Consider the following 21,956-nt stretch of genomic DNA (forward strand, 5'->3'; position numbering starts at 1 on the left):
CATGGGTGCCAAAGTATCTCCTGCAGAAATGGGTATGGGTTCCCCCCCCCCCCATAGAAGAAAAGCAGCTACTATAAGTATATTAAATCCATCATTGATTCATATCAGCATTCCCATTCTCAACAGAAGCACTGCATTATTGTGGTTTGCAAATAAATACTGTGTCACTTAAGAAGACCTGAAGATTCCTCAGCTGTTTAGTGCTTTTAAGCATTGTGAGTTTAGTGCTTTTCAGATTATGAGTGTTTAAACATCAAATTAAGTTGGAACAGAGGCATATGTCCTTGCATGTATTCCTAGATTTCTGTATAGTTGTTTCTATCTAAACATTATCACTAATTATGGAGCGTAATCATCTTTACCCACCAGAGTTTCTTCATACTTTATATCCTCCAATAACGTGCTAAGTAAACAATAATAGTACAGAATAGCACAGAAATAGAGGATATAAGTATACAAACAGTATACAAGTAAAGTGAAACGAAAGCTCAAGGGATAAGTTCAAGGGAGATTTTTCTGGTGATGATACTTTTGTACCTCAGGGTTTTTTTGGCACAGATTAATGTGACTAGAACAGTTAGACAAAGGCACAACTTGCAAAGTTTTATTTAGTGACTGACCAGCAATGCTGACAGCTCAAAATGGTGAACCCCACAGCACAACTCCATGATGAACAGAGTCTTGTTCCGTCCCCTAGAAAGACAGGGTGAACCCAACAAGGAAAATACGAACCAAATGAAGTGAAATGAAAGCACTGCTGAATTATAGACACTGTGATGGGTTTAGTTCTTGCCATATATAGCTGAGTATGAAATTAAAAAGCACACATACACACAGCACAAGATGTAATGAGTTCAAGTGAGACAATAGCATCTTGTTCAAATGAAAGGAGGAACTGTAGCTCTGCCTGCCACAAAAACTCAACTTCAGTTGTTCACTTAATGAGGAGAGAATTCAGTATTAACTAGGAGTATGAAAATAAATAAAATCATCTTGTGGAAACACACGCTTTCCACGGAAATGCAGCAACCGTCATGGCTACAGTCCTGGTAGTTATTTATTAAGTGGAAGATACTGGCAACATTTGTATTTGGCAGTGGGAATGCTCAGTATACTGAGGAGCAGAAGTTGTTTTGTATGCTAGCTCCAAAAATCTATTGCAGAGCAGAACCGGGGAGAATCCTGAGTCTTGTCTCTCCCTAAGAATCTGCCCTTTCTTCCCAGAACATCCATGTCCAACACATTTCACAGCATGCCTAATTGTTGCTTATTCATTTGCAAACTGGACTGACGCTAGAAGAGGGAAGTGGCTCTTCTTCCGGAGTCTTGCCATGAACACAAACTGCCCTACTTGTCCTACAGCATTTCTACAGAAACCTGTCAGCATCTCTGGCTTAACCTTGCACCTTGAGGCAATGCTGCCAGTATACCGTCCCCACTGCTAAGATTACTGTTGCGTACCCGTTCGCATGGTCTGTGTCAAGGCGAAGACAGTATCTGAGGATTTCCTGCGTTTTTTCTAAAGCAAAACTCGACCCCTCTCTCTCCCCTGCACTTTCTGACTTGCCTGAGCACTGCAATCTCTAATGCGATTAAGTCGTTCCCAATCACCCGCTTCTGTCTGGGCAACCGCTGCCTGTATGTAGATCTGAGATCATATCACAGAAAGAGCCGTGCGCTCTCTCCCTCTCTCCCAACAACGGATGTGCATCTGCACGTTTCTTAACCCGTCTCAGTTTGGTTCAAGACAGCAGCGGAGATTAACAGTTCGCTGTAGGCAGCAGCAACGCAGAGAAATGAAACAAGAGAGAAGCAAGAGAGATCTCCGCGTTAAGGGGAGGCGAGCGAAGTCTTACCTTCAGCCAAAAGGCGCATCGCATGAACAAAGGAGGAATCCAAGGTATCTTTCTCTGCCATCAGCTCGGGTAAATATTTCTCCTGTTCCATAGTATGTTCGGCGGCACTTTGGACCGGCTGCCTGCCCGAGGTGGTGCTGGAAAAGGACAGTGGCAGGAGCTTCCCCGGGTGAGATTCGCCTCTCGCCCTCCCCCTTGCTCGTGGCACTTGGGATGGCTCACTTCCCCATGCACCCAAGCGGCGGCAGGTGGAGCACCCCTTACTCAGTCCCCGCTTCAGGACCCCGGACAGCGCTCCCGCGGCCACCACCCTCCTGCTCCCCTCCCTCCAGCAGCGCGCGCGTTTGCTCGCCCGTCTGCGTGTGTGCCTCTCCCCCCGCCACTGAGCGCCAGCCTCATACCAGAAGCTTTAACTAGGGAGGTGTGGAAAAGAAGCCTCCCACCCATCTCCCTTCCCTTCACATTGGTGGTCGCAGGCTGGAAGGCGGGGATGCGCGGGGCAGCGCTGCGGTGGGATTGGCTCCCACCCAACCTCGCCGGCTGAAAGGCAGGTTGGGGAGAAGAGACAGGAGCGCTGCTGTCTGTGGGAAGGAGGGGAGGGGAAAGGACCAGGCGCTCCGCTCGCTGTCCAAGGTGCTGAAGCAGGACGAAGGACAGAGCAACCTAGACCCGGCGTCTGAAGCAGCAGCAGACCCAACGCTGGGTTAGAGTCAGGGGCCGAATTGTTTCCCTTGCACGCCCTCCCCCCCCCCCCCGCCGCCGCCCTCATAAACGCCTGGCAATTCGGTTCTCAGGGAAAGCAATTAGCCCGGTCACCGCATATTTTACTGGTTTGCAGTGCTGCTTGGCTGCTTTTAATACGCACACAGAGACTCTTTGTAACATCCTGCTAGCCAAGAAAGTTGTCACCTTTTGGAGCGTGCTGTGCTCTTAATCACCAATATTTAAGTTTTGCAAGGGGGATCAACCTTATTCATCCCATCTTCTGTCGGGACTGCTGAAAGGTGGTGGTGGTGGGGAGCTGATTGTTATGACAGGTAAATCTAAAATAGTGGCGGCTTTGGGGGGGGGGCGGAATACTCATTGCAGGTTTGATTCATTGCCCTGTCCTTACTATAAACACCGTACAGCAGCTTGACTCGATCCAGGTAGGTTTTTTATGACTGGAGAGCATAAAAGGGAGAGCGAACATGTTGCCTTCACCAGATGGAGAGAAAGAAAAGTGTCAAGCTGAAAGCTGCAGTCTCCTCCTGGCAGTGTGTGCAAGGAGACCGAAACAGTGCTGGAAATGCTTCCCCATCTGACTAGGGAAAGAAGCCTGATCAGAAAATGGGGAATACAATCTCCCTCCATTCTGAGCACAAAAAAAGCATAAGGAGGTAGTAAGATTAAACCTGGGCTTCGTTTTTCGCACTGCAAACTGCCCTGGATTCAGTTTTCATGAAGGACAGTATAAAGAAATGTTTTAAATGGGGTAAAAGAAAATGTTAGCTGCAGGCAGAAAAGTACCAGCCCTTTGGTGGTGCATGGCACTGTTAAAGCACAAGAGGGAATTAATGGAGCAGCTAATATGGTTTGCTTTCTCCTCCACTCCTCTGCCTTGAAGTGTTCCTTCCCTATGCACATCACAACCTAGTGCAAGTATAGACAGCATGGTGCTCTTCAGGTGTTGTTGGACTACAATTCCCAGATTCTCAGAGCACTGGCTAATGTTGGGTGGGGCTGGCGGGAGTATCTAGAAGGCATCCCATTGGCTACCCTACCTTTGTGCATCTCTTCCTGCAAGATTTTTTAAAGGATAAGATGGAATGGCTATAGAAAGGCATTTACACTGAGTTTTCCTAAGAGCCTGTTAACACAGATTGCCAAAGCTGGCAACATAGATTGATACAAGGTACATACTTCCCTGAAGTCCGACTGTTGTTATACTGGACATCATTGCTTCCTCCTCAGTTCTATAGTAATGGATTAAGTCATCTAAAGGCACACCCTCAAAATGACAATTAAACCTCCAGACCTTCCAAATGGCTATTGGAAATGGCATAGAAATACATTGGGGTCTCATTAATCTTCTTGAGACTTGAGATCTGGACCTAGGAACCATTTTTAATTAGGGACTGAAGTAACCCAACTGGGTCTGAAACCTCATCTGAACAAATTATATCTCAAAACAACACAGCCAGTTAATTCTCAGTGTATGGCAGCTGAGCTTCCTTTCATGGTTATGGGACTCCACCCCCTCCCAAAAGCTGTTGATGGAAAAGTAAGGAAAAGTAAGGCAATGATTTGCCCATGTCTGTCTGAGCTGGAATTTAAAGCAAGGTCTCCAGTTCCAAAAGCTCCATCCTAGCCACTAGACAGCACTGATACTCAAAGAATATGACCATGTTCCCTTAGTTTCTGGTACTTCATGTAGCCCCCTCCTCAGAAATTGGCTCTAGAAGGGTCAGGGGAAGCCCCAAAACAGTGTGCAGCAAGAGGGAGAATCAGTTCATCTGGCAAGCTGAAATGCATGTGCAGATGGAACATTCATCATGGCATCCAGCATCTCAAAAAGGCATCTTGCTGATATTCTGGTCATATGCAAATAAGTAAGTAAATAATTGAATTACATTAATACAATGAAAGCAAAACTTTCCACACTAACAAGTTAAAAGTTTTGCATGGTGCAAAACAGGCAAGGTTCAAGGTCTGAAGCAGCAATCAGGGAGAGAGAAGAGGTGCTTACTCTCAGGCAGGGTCCTTACACAAATGACAACCTGGCCAGAGCAAAGAGCAGGTTCTGAGACCTGCATCTGATGGGCAGGAATCGGCCCTTGGATGCAGCTGACTGACTAGTACCACTAAAACCCAGAGAGAGAGAAATATTGCTGCAACTGACATATTGCATGAGGGCCATTCAAATCTAAATATATACAACAGCGCAACATCTGCAAATACATGGATACACATACGTGTGTGTGTGTGTGTGTGTGTGTGTGCGCATGCGCATGTGTGTGTGTGTGTGTGCATGTAACTACACACAAATGAGGTTGGTATTAACATCTCAGCTCCAAGGAGTTATGTATATGGAAAGAACAACACAACAAATAGAAGCATTATTTAAACTGATGCAAAAGCTAAGAAGTGAAAGTAATAGGATAGAATTACAAATGGGAAACTGCAGGGCAGCTCTTGGAAAATATATGTCTGTAGTGATATATTTTATGCTGTTGAATAGTCTATCATGGGGATGGTTAAAAGCTCTGCCATCCAGAGAGAAAACACACAGTACAGAACAACTCTGAGTGGTCAGGAGAAGAATGTGAGCGAATATCAATTAAAATAATGGCTTTTTTTATTCCATTATATTAACAGATGCTCCTAATGAGTCTCCTTTTTCAGTTAAATGAACTCACGTTGATAGTCTTTTGTTGCAAAACAGAATGGAATGCTTTGTAATAAAACTGTGGTGTGGCAGCCTCTGAGTCCCAGATAAACCAAAGCTATATAGATGCTATCATTGTTTCAGATAATTCATTATCATAGCATGATGCCCTACAGGTAGGCCTGGAAGCACAACAGACAGGCTAGTCAAAAAACAGTAGTTCAGGAAGAAATCTTTCCACAAGATATGAGAATTATTAACAAGAATACACAGTCAAATAGTCCACATAGATACAAGAAGGCATCACCTTGAAGAACAGAATAAATCTTTCATTCTTGCCTTTTTTAAAAAAAACAAACTGCTTTTTATTTGTTTTTTAAATCTCACTCTAAATAAGCACTCAGTTTGTTCACAGTCTTCAAATATTCAATACATTTGCATTCATTTCTAAGCTCGGCAGAACAACTCCTTTGCTGTTAAATGATTCCAATTATCTATATAATACATAGTCCCCTCTTTGTTGGGAAAGTAGTGTGGATGTGGTGGAATGTATTGCAAAAAAAAGAACTAAGTATTGGATTAAGGTGTCACGGCAACAGAAACCTTGGAAAGAAGAGCTTTTTGTAAATGGCAGGTCTTTAGCTAAATCAGCTGCTCTTAAGTAAAGGCTTACCTATGTACGACATGCATTAAGATCCCGATGACTAGGCTAAAGGGGATGAAAACTGGGGTGAAAGGCAAGTTGTCCTAGACTTAATTCAAAATCAGTTCAGGCTTTGCAAGCTTTTCAGTGAGCATTTGGGAAAAGTTTCTCTCTTTTCTAAGAGTTTTCTCCCCGCCCATAATGCCGGCGAAAGCGTGCTGTGGGGCTGCAAGCACGCACATTACCATTGATTCTGATTGCAGTAATTTTCAGAACAGTTCATCAAGTGAAACAGGGATCTCAAATTTGTAGGGCTTTGAAATTGGAAAGTTGATGTACAGCCCCATTCTGTGCATGCTTACTCAGATGTAAATCTATCTGAGTTCAACTGGCTTTCCTTTCAAGGAACTATGCATAGAATTGCAGCCATAATTTATTGGGATCCCACAATTCAACAGCGGCTGGTTTTTGTAACTCACATGCATGTCTCATACATGAGATGCTTGAATGTGAAAAGGTAGCCAAATGTATAAATTTGATTTTTTTTATGCACGGCATTGTTTAGTGAATTGCAATGTGATTTTGTACATAGCTCTGTAAAGTGCTGTGTTACAAACTGCTATATTATGAAGTGGTTAAATATGCCCCCTCATTATATTTCTGTTTGCTTAAAACAAGCAGTTCTGGATGACTATTTTGCTACTGTAACTGAAATCTTTCAATTTGATGCCCCTACCAAAGAAGAGGCATCTGCTTTGAATAACTTATTGGCGCACTAGAAATGTTTTGTGAACTCCATCTGAAGTGAACCTTGCAGCGGATTTGGGGCTTCCTTCTACATGGACAAACCTGAGATCATGAGCTTTCCAAAACTGTTCTCTATAGGCTACAATCAGGGGCATCATATCTCTTCCATGTTAAGATGGAAATATAGTTTGCACAGGTGTGTTGAAATGAAGGATATGAACTGAAGGTATGCAAGTGAAATGGAAAGAAAGGGCAATGAGGTTCTGATGTAGGGAGGCAATGGAAGGCAAGTGCCCTGGGATTTAACATGGAAGAGTTTGGAATGAAAGAGTGTAGTGAAAAGAGCTTGCACAGTATTTTGAGCTTCTCTAGTTAGACAGTGATCAAAAGCAGGGGAAATTGATCAGGGTCAGCCAAGGTCAGTCTGAAGGACATGCAAAAGTGTTCAGCTAAGGCAGTGAAAGTACTGATGGAAAGCATCATGCGGTCAGGATAAGCTTGGGAGGAGTTGAAGTGCTGAAGTATGGGAGGGTGAGGCAGCAGAGAACTTAACAGTGGTAGATGGACTGGAGGCTGTAGAATAAATGGTGAGGGAGAGGGCTGGAGGTTAAGAGAGATCAAACAAGGGCCAGAGAAGGGAAATTTACTGATAGCAAAGAGCTCATCGAGAGAACAAAGTCAAAAACATATGACCAAAGCAGCATGCTGCAGAAATGCTGATCAAAGGAAATTGTGACAGAAAGCAAGAAGCTGAGAAATCAGAGTCTTCAGATAAGGGCAGGGACTTGAGCAAAAAAGGAAGGGGAGGAGGCAGAGTGAAGCATCAAAAGCAAGGAGAAAGGATGTGACAGAGCTTGGAGGAAGTGCAGAGTTGACACCCACATGCAGGGAACGAGAGTGGGACGGAGAATAAAAAGTGCAAGAGGAGCTAGAAAGAAAACAGGCTGAACCACAACAGGGATTCAGCTCAACCACCATGTTTAGTAGCACAGAGAGCCTTGTTTCATTGAGGCAAGGTCTGGTCAGAGGATCTGAGCCCTTTCCTTTGTTCGGGGAAGAAAGTCCAATGGGCAGGATAGGAAGAGATGATGCAACATAAAGAGTTTTTTTGTGGGATGCCCTTGCGGGTGACATGCACCTGTCTCCCTCAATATTAACGAATTAGTAGTATATAATTTATTTATTTTATAAATAAAAATAAAGTAGTCACAGGAAGGGAGAGTGCTCTTGTGCTCACATCCTGCTGCGGGTTTTCCACAGGCATCTGGTTGGTTATTGTGGAAAAAAAGGATGCTGGAAAAGATGGGCCATTGGTCTGATCCATCAGGTGGTTCTTACATTCTTAAATGTTCAGGAGGAATGTAAAAATACTCCTGGCCAAACAATACTGTTTCCGGAGACCTTGAAATGATTAGCTGTGAGGGTATATGATTATTTTTAGATGTTTTGAATTGTTTCAAATGCTTTTAGGTGCTTTTAAATGTGTAAACGATGTTTTTTAATTTTATTTTTGTTGTAGTTTTGCTCTAGGCCAGGCTTCCTCAACCTCAGCCCTCCAGATGTTTTTGGCCTACAACTCCCATGATCCCTAGCTAGCAGGACCAGTGGTCAAGGATGGTGGGAACTGTAATCTGGCGGGCTGAGGTTGAAGAAGTCTGCTCTAGGCCTTTTTCTATTTGCTGCCCTGGCCTCCATTGTGGGGAAGGGCGGTATACAAATGGAATATATATATATATATATATCGCAAGCAAGTAAGTACAAGCAATACAAGGTGAAGCACAACTTATACAGGTGCAGATGGGTGCAAAGTTGTGGCTTGTAGTATAAGCCTTCCATTAACGTTCTTCTTTGAAACTCCTGGCTGAACACACCAGGTGTCCCAAAGCCAGCCATTACCACAGAGCTTTTAATAGGGAACGAGCAATGGAGAATGAAAATAATTGACATTTCTTTCTTCTTCCTCTTTTTTTTGCAAAGCGAATTGGCATTTTAGTTCTACACCATGACAGGGCCTGATATCTTGGCACTTTTTCTTTCTAATTATATTTGGCTGAAATGTGTATACCTATTATAAATGTCCACCATGCCTACTCTAAGTTTAAAGATGTATTTGAAAGAACGGTATGCTATTCTAAAGGTTTGAATTGTTTGCATCGTTCTAAATGCGAAAAAATAAATGCACCTCGTTGAAAGGTGATCCATTTGCACCTGTCAGGTGGATGGATTGGTAGGGGAGGGCCATTGTGTTATTCGAATAATGCCTTGCTCCTTTATTATTTTGACATCCATTTCACCTTTCAGCTATCAGTAGCTGCTGAAACAGAAACAGAATAGGGTACAGTGATCCTCTGCATGGTTAACCAATGGAAGAAGGAGGAAAGGGCCGAGTTCAGAGCTACCTGTGGCGTCATTAAGTGATTGGGAATGTGATGTTACACAGGCACTGACAAAATTAAAATGCACTCCTAAAGGAGGATGGCTTGTGTCTGAAAGAAGCTTGTTACACTCCTAGCAGTATTGCATATCGTTAGAGATAATTGCTTCTTCCTTTTGAGTAGAACGTTGGATCTCAAAAGTCTAATGAAGTTTGAGTACAATAGTGGCTAGAGATAATAGTACACAAATCTTCATTTATTGGACAACATGCTTGATTCAAGAGTCACATGGGGATGGCAGACATTGTGTAAATTAGAGAGGTTTTGTGCAGCACAAAGATTTGTATGGGATAATGATTCGCTTGAGTTGCATAGCTGCAGGGCTAGGTCATCATCGCTCATGAGTGCAACTTCAGAATTTAAGAGCTCCATCTTGTTATCACAAATTGGAATCTGATTATATTCTTGCAGGTTCAGGCTGTACCTTGCAGTTTCTTACTAAAGAGCAGAACTGTACTTCATTCTACTTTATATTTATGCCAGTACTTTAAGGAGTTTATTTTAAATGTGTGTTAGATTTTCTGCGATAGAGTCTACTCTGAGTACTAATTAATTGTAACCATATGTTGAGATATCATCAGCTCTTTCATTCTGCATGCAATGATTTCCCCCCATTAATTACTTTTTTTAAAAGACCGGGTTTGGAAGAAAATAGACTGGACACCCCTTGTTCATATGTGTGTTATTGATGGGGAGGTGAAAGACTGAAGGAGAATGGAAAGGGAAATTCAAGGATATGAAGGATCATGGTGGGGAGAGAGAGGAAGGACACCATCATACTTCCTTCATGGGGCAAATAGGTTTATTTATTCCATGTCAATCTGAGAAGACCTAAGTGGTGTGTGTGTCCCATCTCAAATGTAAAATAAGGACTATTTCATGAATTATATATTTTCATGTTAAGACCTAAGCCTCTGAAGTGTGCACCTAAGAATAAAAGAGAGAAATGTGTATATGAGAGAAATGTGTATATGCTACATATTAGCATACAAGCACACATTCATGAGGCAGGATTGGCTCTGATTGGCTCAGGATTGGCTCTGAACTGGCACCTGCTGGCATAGTCTGATTAGAGACTGGATACATATCCAGAATGTATGAAATAGCCTTTTGGTGCGAATCACAGGAAAATTCTCAGTTTGCCTGCATTTTAGGACCCTTACCTGAGGCTCTCTCTAGCTATCTAGAACAATGAATGAATGAATGAATGAATGAATGAAGCAAATATTCTTAAGGGCTTCTTTGGCAGTTTTCAGAATCATGGAGCACAGACAGTTCGAGGCAAGGCAGATCTTTCTCCTCTAATATATTGGCGCTTTCTCTCTCTCTCTCTCTCTCTCTCTCTCTCTCTCTCGGACAGACAGACAGACAGACCGACCCAATTCCACAACACAAACCCCTTGGGCAGCTGCAAAGGACCCAGTACTTGAGCAGGACCCATGACTCATTCCTGCCCTGTCTCGTCTCCCCATTTTAAATGTCTGGTTTTCAATATTGAGTTTCCCACAATATTCCAAAGTAGGGATGGACAAATGTGTTAATTTCAGCTCTCTCTGTTTCTCATCCCCCCCCCCCCCAGTCTTAAATTCAGTTCTCCACATTTCTGCAGCAATTTGGGGTTAAAAATAAATAAATCTCCATGAAATTTCTTCAGCATTTTAGTACAGATTTCTCCTAATACCTTTTACATATCGTTTTGACTAGTGCACGCATTTTTTTGCAAGCAATTTCCCCTGATATACTGCATATCTGTATGTTATTTTCAGATATATCCATTTTTTATGCACTCTCCCCCTTAGTACAGGCATCCCCCCCACTCTCAGGACCAGAACCAACTTTGTGGGCTGACAGGAGAGAGGAATGCCCATCATAAACACAACTTTGCTTTTGTTCTTCCATATTAAGTTAGGGTAGAAACAGGAAGGCAGGATAACAAGCAAAGACCACACAGTTCCCATGCACTTGAGGTGCCAAGCAGGATAAATACAACAGTACCCCTTTGTTCAGGACATTTACCTGATGTACCCCCACCCCATCCCCATTGCCAGATCTTTGGAGACTCTGGCTATGTTGCGGTTGCCCCAGAGAGGCTTGCAGTTAAAGCCCTGGCCTTCAAAAGCAAACCTAATGGGAGTGGGAGGTGTTTTTGAGTCCTAGGTTCACTTCCTCATTACTGCAGTGCCTTATTAATCACAGATGCTCAGCAGCTTTAATGGGAATGCTACACAGTGACGCAATTAGCTTTCCATCAGGTGAGTGCATAGCAGAAAAGAGTCCCCAAGGAATACTGTTCACTAGCAGCAGGTGTTAATGAGGTACTAACAAGGCAATATGTCAGAACACAGAAAATTGCCCATTAGCCAATATCCATGGAGATAATGTTGAAGTATGGCACATTATGACAAAATATTTAAAATAGGTGTGTAAACAAGTGTATATTGAAACAGGCTGCTGCCACTCAGACTCTAATATTGCACTGTTGAAAACGCAGGTATGTCCACTGTCTGATTTCATGGCGAAGCTCACAGTAAGCCATCTAATCTAAGCCCACGATTCTGCAAGCATTTGAATGCTCAGCTGCTTTCATCCCATTACACAAGGGAACTTTGCGTCGTCATTTTTCACATGTACTTTCTGAGGATGTAAATGGCAGGAATGTTGAAAGACACACCAAAGTCAAGGGAATAACAACAACAACAAAAACAAATTATTTATACCCCGCCCATCTGGCTGGGTTTCCCCAGCCACTCTGGAATACAGCATTACACAATACACAATACAACACAGAACATCACTGTAGATAACCATAGCAGACCCACTGGTTTAAACCTGAGTCTATCCCAATCATGTATAAAGGGAAAGAGTGGCGTCCAAAGGAGTACTATGGACCCACCCAGCTTACTTCCCTATAGCTTCTCCTTCCAAACACTTTTCTCCCCAGGTAAGCACTTATATGAACAGACTGCATCAAATGAAACCTTGGGGTAAAGGAGGTCTTAGCACCTAACCACTTAGCATCTAACCACTCCATATACTCTGCTCTAAAATGTTTATGTGGATCTTCCTGAAGCAGTCACAGTTTAAACTGCGTTGCATACTCAGGGGGGATCAGCACTGATTCTGGAGTCCCCAGTGATGCACCTGTACGATATCTTGTTTGCAAGTATGACTCTTCCATATTCTGAGGTGCAAAGCTAAAACAACTCAGAAGTGCACCTAAGGGAAAAACAAGAGAGAAACATCTGATGTGTTTCTGACTCATCTGTTGAACATGTCAACTTCTGATGCCGACTTTCAAAGTTAATGGGCTAGCATTTTAGTGTAGGAGATGTATCTTTGTAAACAACCAGTTGAGCCATCAATTTAGAGTGAAATGAAGCCGGTGGCCACAATGTAGATAACTGTGGCTAGCTTTTCTATATGGCACTAAGGGTTTGATATATGACAGTTTAGGAAACAGGCTTGTATTGTGGTGAAGGTCAGGAGGTTGGTGGTTCTTCATTAGAATTTATTTGTGTGCCAACCAGAGTTCCTAATCTAGATCATGCCTAGTAGGTGTAAGAGTCACAAAGACAATGATTCCTCAATTTCATTCTTTCTCAAAGGGCAGCAGCATGATCTGTTGGAATAAAACAAGAATTTCCCTAATCATTTATGGAGATATTATATCTATTCACCCTAGGCATAATTTTATTCATTCATTGGACTGGATTTACAGGCCACTAAAAGAGGAAGACAACTAAAACAAACAAATGAATGAATTTACCAAATCAATTTACATGATATAATGGGAATACTAGTAGAGATTGCAGAAAATTCTATTTTAAGAAAAAAACCTACAGAACCAAGTAAAAATTAATGATAAACAAAAATGAGCTCCCTTTTGTGGCTTGTTTTCATTCAGCTGTATCCAGCTATAAAAGGGCTCTCAAAGAGTGCTACCAATTAGCTGTCAGTACAGAACAGCTTCAGAGAGTAATCCCTAAGCTTCCGGTATCTTTGTGACAACATCCTAATCTCTGTAAATTATTTGGAGTTGCATTTTTAAAAAAAATCCATTAGAAGTGCTTGCTCTTCTCAGTGTAACACAAATGGCTGCTTAAAAGTGCCTGAAATGATTTCATTACATGTTTGAGTGAGGAATTATATGCAGTAAGAAGGCTTACACTGACTGGTGGTGGTTGGTGCCCACTAGGAATAGTAGGGCAGAAGGCAAGGAGCTCAAACGGTGGGAAGAGTCAATGAGAGGCGGGGCCTACAATTCTAGTTTTGTCCCCATTTGCCCTCCCTGCTGAGTTCTACAAGGTGCAATGCTGGGACTAAAAAGGAGGAGGAAGCTGTCAGGAAGTGCCATCCCCTGGACTGGTTGATGATAGCAGGCAGGTGAGGGCCGAATGAGAGTGCACTGAGACCGATGGGGCAAGACTCCATTCACTCTAATGGACCAGTTTCCACAGACTTCACCAAGTAAATTTTAGTCAGATGGAAAGCAGGGGAAGACACATACGTTTTCATTTAAAAATGGAATACAAACCACTCCCACAGTCATATTCTCTTTCAATGGGACAGTTGAACATTTTATTTCTTTCCTTCCTGAAAGAGGTGCACTACCAGAGTGCTGCATGCTTTCCAAGAAAGGCACTGAGGCTGCAAGGCAAGTCATCCAACCCTAAGCATTGGGATGGATGAGTCACTCTGTTTCTGGTCCTTGTCAATGCATGTGTTGAATCCATCCAGTTACCACATTAAGACGTGGAAACTTAATATGCATATGAAGTTAAATATATATTATGTTGCGGTTAGCATTTATTTTGCAGATTCGATCACAAGTTATATATTAAAATACACACTTTTAGAAATGTGCTCATTTCTAAATGTATTTATCCTAAAATACCACTTTGTTTCAGGGAGGTGCAAATTAAGTCAGTGTGCTTAACTATATGGACTAAACAAAACTCTCTTATATTTCTGCTATAGTGTAAGTCCCATTGATATCGGTGGGGCATACTTCTGTGTAGACATGTATAGGGTTGTGTCATATGTTGTCATACATGTGTCATGCAGGTGGAGGAAAACCTTAAACATGTTGCAGAGTTCCCCAAAAATAGACCAGAGGCAATAGTACTTCATTCAGCAGAGCATTACATGTGCTGAAGGCAAAAGTAGCATAATAATTATCAAATCCAGAACAATCAGAATTGGCTCAGTGCATACAAAATCCAGTTGCAGCATAAACTTAACTCATAATAAGACTAAACCTTACCACTAAGCATTCTATGTACAGAAACAGAAACACCACACCAAAAGGAAGAGAGAGAGAAGAGAAAAGTAAGACCCAGGCTCCTTTTGGCCTATATTTATAGTCAGCACGACTCTGCAGAATAGAGATAAGAGAACTAGTTCAAAGCAGGTTCCCAGAAGGTATAACCCAAACAATCATTAACCCTTCTGCCTCTGCTTCTAGAATTAATCAGAATAGGAAAGATCTTTGCACATGAGATCAATACTTTCTGCACTAAGAAATGCAAACTGACAGGTTGCACCACAGGGAAGGGAAACTTCTGGATTGTTTTTGTTTGAGAGGATGTTCAGTTGCAATGGTGGTCAATACCATCCATTTCATTTGAAGCTTTCAATATTGTCTATAATATCGTTATGAATTGATGGACCAATTTTTAAAATTTATATACAGCATTTCATTTATATATTTCAAAGCAGTTAACAATATACACAATAATTAATGCTGTCCCACTGCCACCCCTGGACTCTTTTCTGCATTGAAGAGTCTGGTCTGAACTAATAGGTCTGATGTTGTTAACATGTTTGGCAAGCTGCTCTTGGTGTAAATGGCTGAGATATGATTTGTACTCTAAAACAGTGTTCTTCAAACTAAACTCCGCAAACCCCTTTCACATGTATTTGTCTGCCTAGAAGTCCCCCCCCCCCACACATGGGATATGGAGACCTTTTCATGTTGTGGAAGATTTTGGGGTGCATTCTGAGTCACACTGCCAGTCTATAAACAGAGTTGTCTAGGCCTGTTTGGACTCTGTCTTTGTCCTACCTGCTGTTCCTCAGAAACTATCCAGGAGCTACGCATCTGAGTGCAAGGCTAGCTTTACTTTCAGGGAAACTTGTCCACCATTGTTGATCTTCACATCAATGACACCCTGCTAAGCTTCTAAGGAACCCCAGGGTTCTTCAGAACAGTTGGAAAATGTCTGCCTTGGCAAATTAAGCACAAAGAGTAAGAAAAAGGCAGGAGGCTGTATTCCATGTTTTCTTTTTGGTATGAGTTCAGTTTTCAACCTGCCTAGGTTGTACTAAGTGCTGACTGGCAGCAGGAAATAAAATAAGTGGCCCTGAGCGGAGCAGAGCAGAGGCCTCACGTTGACCAGTATTGATCAAACCCCACCCAGGTCAACAGCTGGAAGCTTTCAAGCCTTCAAGCAATCTGATGCATCAAATGTACTTCAAGCACATTGTGACCTGAAATAATGTCTGCATTTTAAACATGTGCCTCCTATAATCTCTCACTCCGTGATGCAGAAAGGTGCACGACCCTAACCCATAGTAAATTTAAGTTCACTTGTGGTGCTTACATGGCAAATTAATTGCACTTATATCTATAGCTTTGTTTGCTTGTTTGTTACAGTAACTGTTGAGCTCCATCTATAGCTCCTTTAGTTACTATGCCCCCCTCCATTTCCACTGCAAACAATAATTCTTTACTGAAACTTAATCCCCTCAACTATGAGGTGAACAGTGTGTGGGAACTGTCTTCTCAATAGTGTTTCAACTACCCTGGTTGGTGGTGGGGGGGGGGGGAATGGAGTCAATAAGGAAGATACTTTACATATGAGAAGTTCACCTGCTTTGTTTTTTCACCGCAGTTGCCCAAAAGCACAAAGCTTCGTTCAACGCTGCAGAGTGCAAATGGGACTTAAAAGAGGCAGCAGGAGCTTGAGGTCAGGCTCATACTTTAAGGTTTAATGCAGTGTTTCCCAAACTTGGGACTCCAGCTGTTTTTGCACTACCATCATCCCTAGCTAGCAGGACCAGTGGTCAGAGATTATGGGATTTGCAGTTCAAAAACAGCTGGAGACCCAAGTTTGTGAAACACTGCTGCATTGCTTATCTGACCTCCCTGCATACTGGGATACACCGGAGAAGGGTGAGGCAGTGATAAGATTGGTATAGTGCAAACATGCCAGCAGGGGCACCAGATTGGCTCTATTTGCACTATGCCAACCTTGGAACTGCCTCATCCTTCCCCAGCTCCATTCTAGTATGCAAAAAAAAAACCTCTCTCAGCTGGAGGGGGGGTCAGGTAAGCATCACAGCCCCTTTGTGCTATCTGTTGTTCCCTTTCATCTCTGAAGGGGAGGCCCTGCTGCTAGCTGTGGCTTATTGTGCAGTGACCTGGGACAGGGCCTCCTCTGTAGTGGCACCCAGGTGATGGCATTCCCTTTCTACAAAGGTACACCCTGAAGCATTATTGTATGGCTTTCAGTGCCAGCTGAAGAAGTAACTCTTCACCTAAGCTTTGGAAGATGGGCTGATTTGCTGTAACTGAGTAATGACAATCTGTTGTATTTTATATCATCATCATCATCATCATCATCATCATCTTAACCTGGTTTTAATGTATTGTATTTTGTTTTTACAGCTTTGCAGTATAAGCAGCTATGCTTGTAAACCACGATTGAACCATATGTCATAAAGGCTGCCACAGAAACCAAATTAATACTAATAATAGTTTTGGAATATGTGAAAAGGGCTAATTTGCAATAGTATGTGATCTGAGGTGCAGGGCTGTTGCTATTCTTGTAGCAAACTGTCACTTCGGTTCTCTAGCTGCAAAGAGGTCCTCACTTCAGAAAGATGTTTAAAACAACCTTTCAACATCTCAAGAATCCAGCATCTGACCCTTAGCTTAACTGTTGACACAGGACCGGGGAGCCTTTGACCCACGTGAAGTTGCTGAACTACAACATCCATCATCTATGACCACTGGACATGCTGAATGCAGCTGATGGGAGTTGAAGTCCAACAATTAACTGCTTCCTTCCTTTTCCGAATTCAAGTCAGCCCGCTCCCTCTGTAGGAGAATGCATGGAACAGGGGTGGCTCTCCAGGACTAACTTACTACAGCTTCACATAATCAGGTGGTTAAGATGATGTTTCAATCATTTACAGGCTTCAACCTATGGAAAGCGTTCGTACATGTGCAACATTGATACTGGACTCTCCAAGATACAGAAGGTATAAGATTACATACTGTACAGCTTCACACTGTGTTTTACTTCCTGGTAGGAAGAGATCTGCCATGGGGGAGAGGGATACTCCTCAGTTTAGACCAGGGCATGAAAAACAAAACAAAACTCTATGCTTTAGAAGGCTACACTGAAAACTATGAAGAAAACAGCATTTTATTTTGAACTGAAGGTAAACAACAGGCAACAAAAGCACAAACACAACAATTCAAGCAGATCATTAATTAAGAGAAAAAGGAAACTCTATGGCTTCATATAATGGGTGAGCTATTAAAAAAAAATCTTAAACACAGGTAGTTCTTCAAGTCCCTGCAATCTGGTGCTTAAGTCCCAATTGGTGTAAGGCTCTAAGTGATATCACCAGATCCTGCCCCCCTCCCCAGGATTATCCCTTGGTGCCATATTCCTTACCTCTCCCTCCCAGTGACCAATTCAGAAGCAAGAAGAATATATGGAGGGAGGGATGGTTGTGGCCATGTGATTTGCCAGCATCCATTTGGGGGTGCTAAATATCTTCTCCCTCCTCAGAGTGGGCTGTCAGGAAAACAGCCCTATCTAGGAGGACTAGAAATGTTGCCTAAGTAGACTTGTATGATCCATTCAATCATGTCTTAGGAAGATTTCTGAAACCCACATTTACTTTTAACGTTTCTAGGTCTGCAAGCCACAAGATAATAAATAGCCCAGTTATAATGGCTGTCTTTGTTTCTAACATTAGTAACAGAGGACATTAATTTAGGACACCGGAAGGTCCTTAAGGCCCCCACCTTAAATAACTATAGGTTCTATTGTATATTCCCTACAGTACTAAGTTTAAATATTTTTGAAGCTAATAAAAATGTGGGAAACACACACACAATTAGAAAATTAAAATAAACACACTGTCGTGTGGGTTTCTAAATTGCTTCCAAAGAGGAAGAAATCAACATTATGAGTTCCACTTATTCTTATGGTTTCCTACTTAGGATTCTAATTCCCTCATTGATAAATTATGTTGTCTGGGATCTAAGCCAATAGTTTCCAGAAGTGAAGAAATCCTTATTGATCTGGATGAGCAGGGGGAGATCTCTCATTTGTTCGACTTTAAGTAGCTCTGTTACTTCTGATCTCTGTAAATGTTTTGAGAAACTGAACATCGGAATCTTATCACCATATTCCTGACACGGTACTAAAAACAGATTGTCCTTATCAAGAAGGCCCAAAAAACTCTAAGAGGTTATTTTGAGATAAATATGAATACTACAGTAGAAAAAAGAGTAATTTGGGATGCAAGCAAAGCGGTTATGAGAGGTTATGAGAGGATTCCTAATACAACAGAATGCAATTAAGAAGAGAATTCAGAATGAAAAAAAGGATAAAATCCTGGGAAAGATAGGAGAAGGAGAGAAGAAATTGAGAGCAAAACCAAAGTCACAGGAGATTTTGAAAGAAATAAAGTTATACCAGGTACAATATGCGAAGTTGATGAACCAGGAAATAGAATGGAAGATTAAACAGATGAGGCAAAAGACATTTGAATCGGCAAATAAATGTGGGAAACTGTTGGCCTGGCAACTGAAAAAAAAGACAAAAATTCAATACTATCACGAATTTGGAAGTGGAAGGAAAAAATATACAGAATACAGAATACAGTGGAAATTAGGAAGTGTTTCCAGAGGTATTTTAAACAACTCTATACACAGGAGAAGCAGAAAGAAATGGACATTGATCGATTTTTGAAAATAAATGGACTACACAAAATCTCACAGGAAAAACAACTAATGTTGAATTATAAAATAACAGACCAGGAGGTGGAAGGGGCTATCCAGAACATGCAACTAGGTAAATCTCCAGGACCAGATGGTTTGACTTCAAGATACTACAGATCTTTGAAAGATTGGTTAATACAACCATTGAAGGAAGTCTGTAATGAAATATTGGAAGGAAGAAAGGCACCAGAGTCGTGGAAGGAAGCTTACATTACACTTATACCGAAAACAGAGACTGAAAAGACGCAGCTCAAAAACTACCGCCCCATATCGTTGTTAAATGTGGCTTATAAAATTTTTGCAGACATTTTGGCTAAAAGACTAAAAAAGGTGTTAGTAGAAGAAATCCATAAAGATCAAGCAGGCTTTCTCCCGGGCAGACATTTGTCTGACAATATGAGGAATATAATTAATATTTTAGAAAAACTTCAAGTGAATATTAATACTAAGGCTGTTTTGATATTTGTGGACGCGGAGAAAGCCTTTGACAACGTTTCTTGGAGCTTTATGAAGAAGAATCTACAGGGGATGGGGGTAGGCCAAGGTTTTGAAAATGGTATAGGTGCAATTTACTCAGAACAAAAGGCAAAAATAATTGTGAATAATGTAGTGACAGAAGAGTTCAAGATTGAGAAAGGGACACGACAAGGTTGCCCAATTTCTCCACTGCTTTTTATATCGGTCCTTGAGGTTTTGCTAAACATGATAAGAAAGGATCAAGAGATCAAAGGTATACAAGTGGGTGTTAAACAGTATAAATTGAAAGCATTTGCTGATGATCTAGTATTGACTCTACAGGAACCAGAATCTAGTACAAAGAGGGTATTGGAATTGATTCAAGAATTTGGGCAAGTAGCAGGTTTTAAGCTGAACAAGATGAAAACTAAGGTCTTGGAGAAAAACTTAACTGTAAATGAGAGAGAGAAATTTCAGGAAGACACAGGATTAACATTGGTTAAGAAAGTGAAATATCTAGGGGTTAATATGACTGCTAAAAATGTAAATTTATTTAAGGATAATTATGAAAAATGTTGGATTGAAGTGAAAAAAGACTTAGAAATATGGTCAAATTTGAAGTTATCATTATTAGGCCGAATTGCAATGATAAAAATGAATGTGCTACCAAGGATGTTGTTCTTGTTTCAAACATTACAAATTTTCGATAAGATGGATTGTTTTAAGAAGTGGCAGAAAGATATTTCCAGATTTGTCTGGCAGGGCAAGAAGCCTCGAATAAAATTTAAGATATTAACTGATGCTAAAGAAAGAGGTGGATTTGCCCTGCCAGACCTAAAACTCTATTATGAATCAGCTGCTTTTTGTTGGCTGAGAGAATGGCTGCTACTTGAAGACACTGATGTGTTGGACCTAGAAGGTTTTAACAACATATTTGGTTGGCATGCATATCTGTGGTATGATAAGGTAAAAGCACATAAAGCGTTTAAAAATCATATTGTTAGAAAAGCATTGTTTAACGAATGGATAAGATATAAAGATTTGTTAGAAAAGAAAACCCCAAGATGGTTGTCACCAATGGAAGCGAAGGCACAGAAAAAACTCAATATGGAGGCCAAATGGCTGAAATATTGGGAAATTCTGGAACAAGAGGGAGACAGACTAAAATTGCAGAGCTTTGAAAAATTGAAAAATAAAGTGCGAGATTGGCTCCATTATTATCAAATAATGGAGGCATATAATTTGGACAAAAAAGTTGGTTTCCAGGTGGAAAAATCAAAATTGAAAACAGAACTGTTAGATTCCAAAATCAAGAATCTGTCAAAAATGTATAACTTGCTGTTGAAATGGAACACCCAGGATGAAACGGTGAAATCAGCTATGATTAAATGGGCACAAGATGTCGGACATAATATAATGATGGCTGACTGGGAACAGTTATGGACCACAGGTATGAAATTTACGGCATGTAATGCCCTAAGAGAAAACTTAATGAAAATGATTTATAGGTGGTACATGACACCAGTCAAGCTTGCAAAAATTTACCATTTGCCCGAAAATAAATGTTGGAAATGTAATGAGACTGAAGGCACATTCTTTCACCTTTGGTGGACATGCCCAAGGATTAAGACATTCTGGGAGATGATTTATAATGAAATGAAAAAGGTATTTAAATATACCTTTCTGAAGAAACCAGAGGCCTTCCTCCTGGGCATGGTCGGCCAATTGGTGCCAAAGAAGGATAGAACTTCTTTTATGTATGCTACAACAGCAGCAAGAATACTCATCGCGAAGTATTGGAAGACACAAGATTTACCCACCCGGGAAGAATGGCAGATGAAGTTGATGGACTACATGGAATTGGCGGAAATGACTGGCAGAATCCGAGACCAGGGAGAAGAGTCGGTGGAAGAAGATTGGAAAAAGTTTAAAGACTACTTACAGAAATATTGTAAAATTAATGAATGTTAGAAAAATGTTGGAATGAAGTTATATGGCTTCAGTAGAAATGTTATAAGGAATTAAGTATAAATAGATTAATAGAGAATTAAAGGGAAAAATAAGGTTAAAATGTGTTAAGATAATTATAGGATGGAAAGCAGAGGAAGATGGAAAGGAATTGCTGAAACAACTAAATAGAAGTGGAATACAAAAAGGGAGGTGTGAGGAGGTCATGGAAATAAGTGAATGAAAGATTGAAATTATTTGATGTGTTTTAAATTGTTTTTGTTTTGTTTTCTTAGTTTAAATTGTTTTTGTTTTGTTTTCTTAGTTTAAATTGTTTTTGTTAGTTTAGTGTTAGGTATTGTTTTTGTATTATATTGTATTGTTCATTTTCTTTTTCTATGTATGTTCAAATTGTTGGAAAGTAATAAATATTATTTTTTCAAAAATAAAAAAAATAAAAACAGATTGTCCTATCTGCTAC

The 21,956-nt window shown here is 41.1% G+C and overlaps 1 protein-coding gene across 6 annotated transcripts in view; it reads right to left on the minus strand.

Annotated features, from left to right (window-relative positions):
* KHDRBS2 (KH RNA binding domain containing, signal transduction associated 2) overlaps positions 1-21,956 on the minus strand; it is a 448,147-nt gene that overhangs the window by 348,925 nt on the left and 77,266 nt on the right. For 2 of the 6 annotated variants that reach the window (XM_080998033.1, XM_080998038.1), the window contains exon 1: positions 1,857-2,231. The exons of the other annotated variants lie outside the window; for them this stretch is intronic. In XM_080998033.1, coding sequence (XP_080854159.1) covers positions 1,857-1,947 — 91 coding nt within the window. In that variant the 5' untranslated portion in view covers positions 1,948-2,231. Of the gene's footprint in view, positions 1-1,856; positions 2,232-21,956 lie in introns of those variants that run through there. 6 annotated transcript variants of the gene reach the window in all.

This window comes from Podarcis pityusensis (assembly GCF_964106645.2).
Source record: "Podarcis pityusensis genome assembly, chromosome: 3".
Classification (NCBI taxonomy): domain Eukaryota; kingdom Metazoa; phylum Chordata; class Lepidosauria; order Squamata; family Lacertidae; genus Podarcis; species Podarcis pityusensis.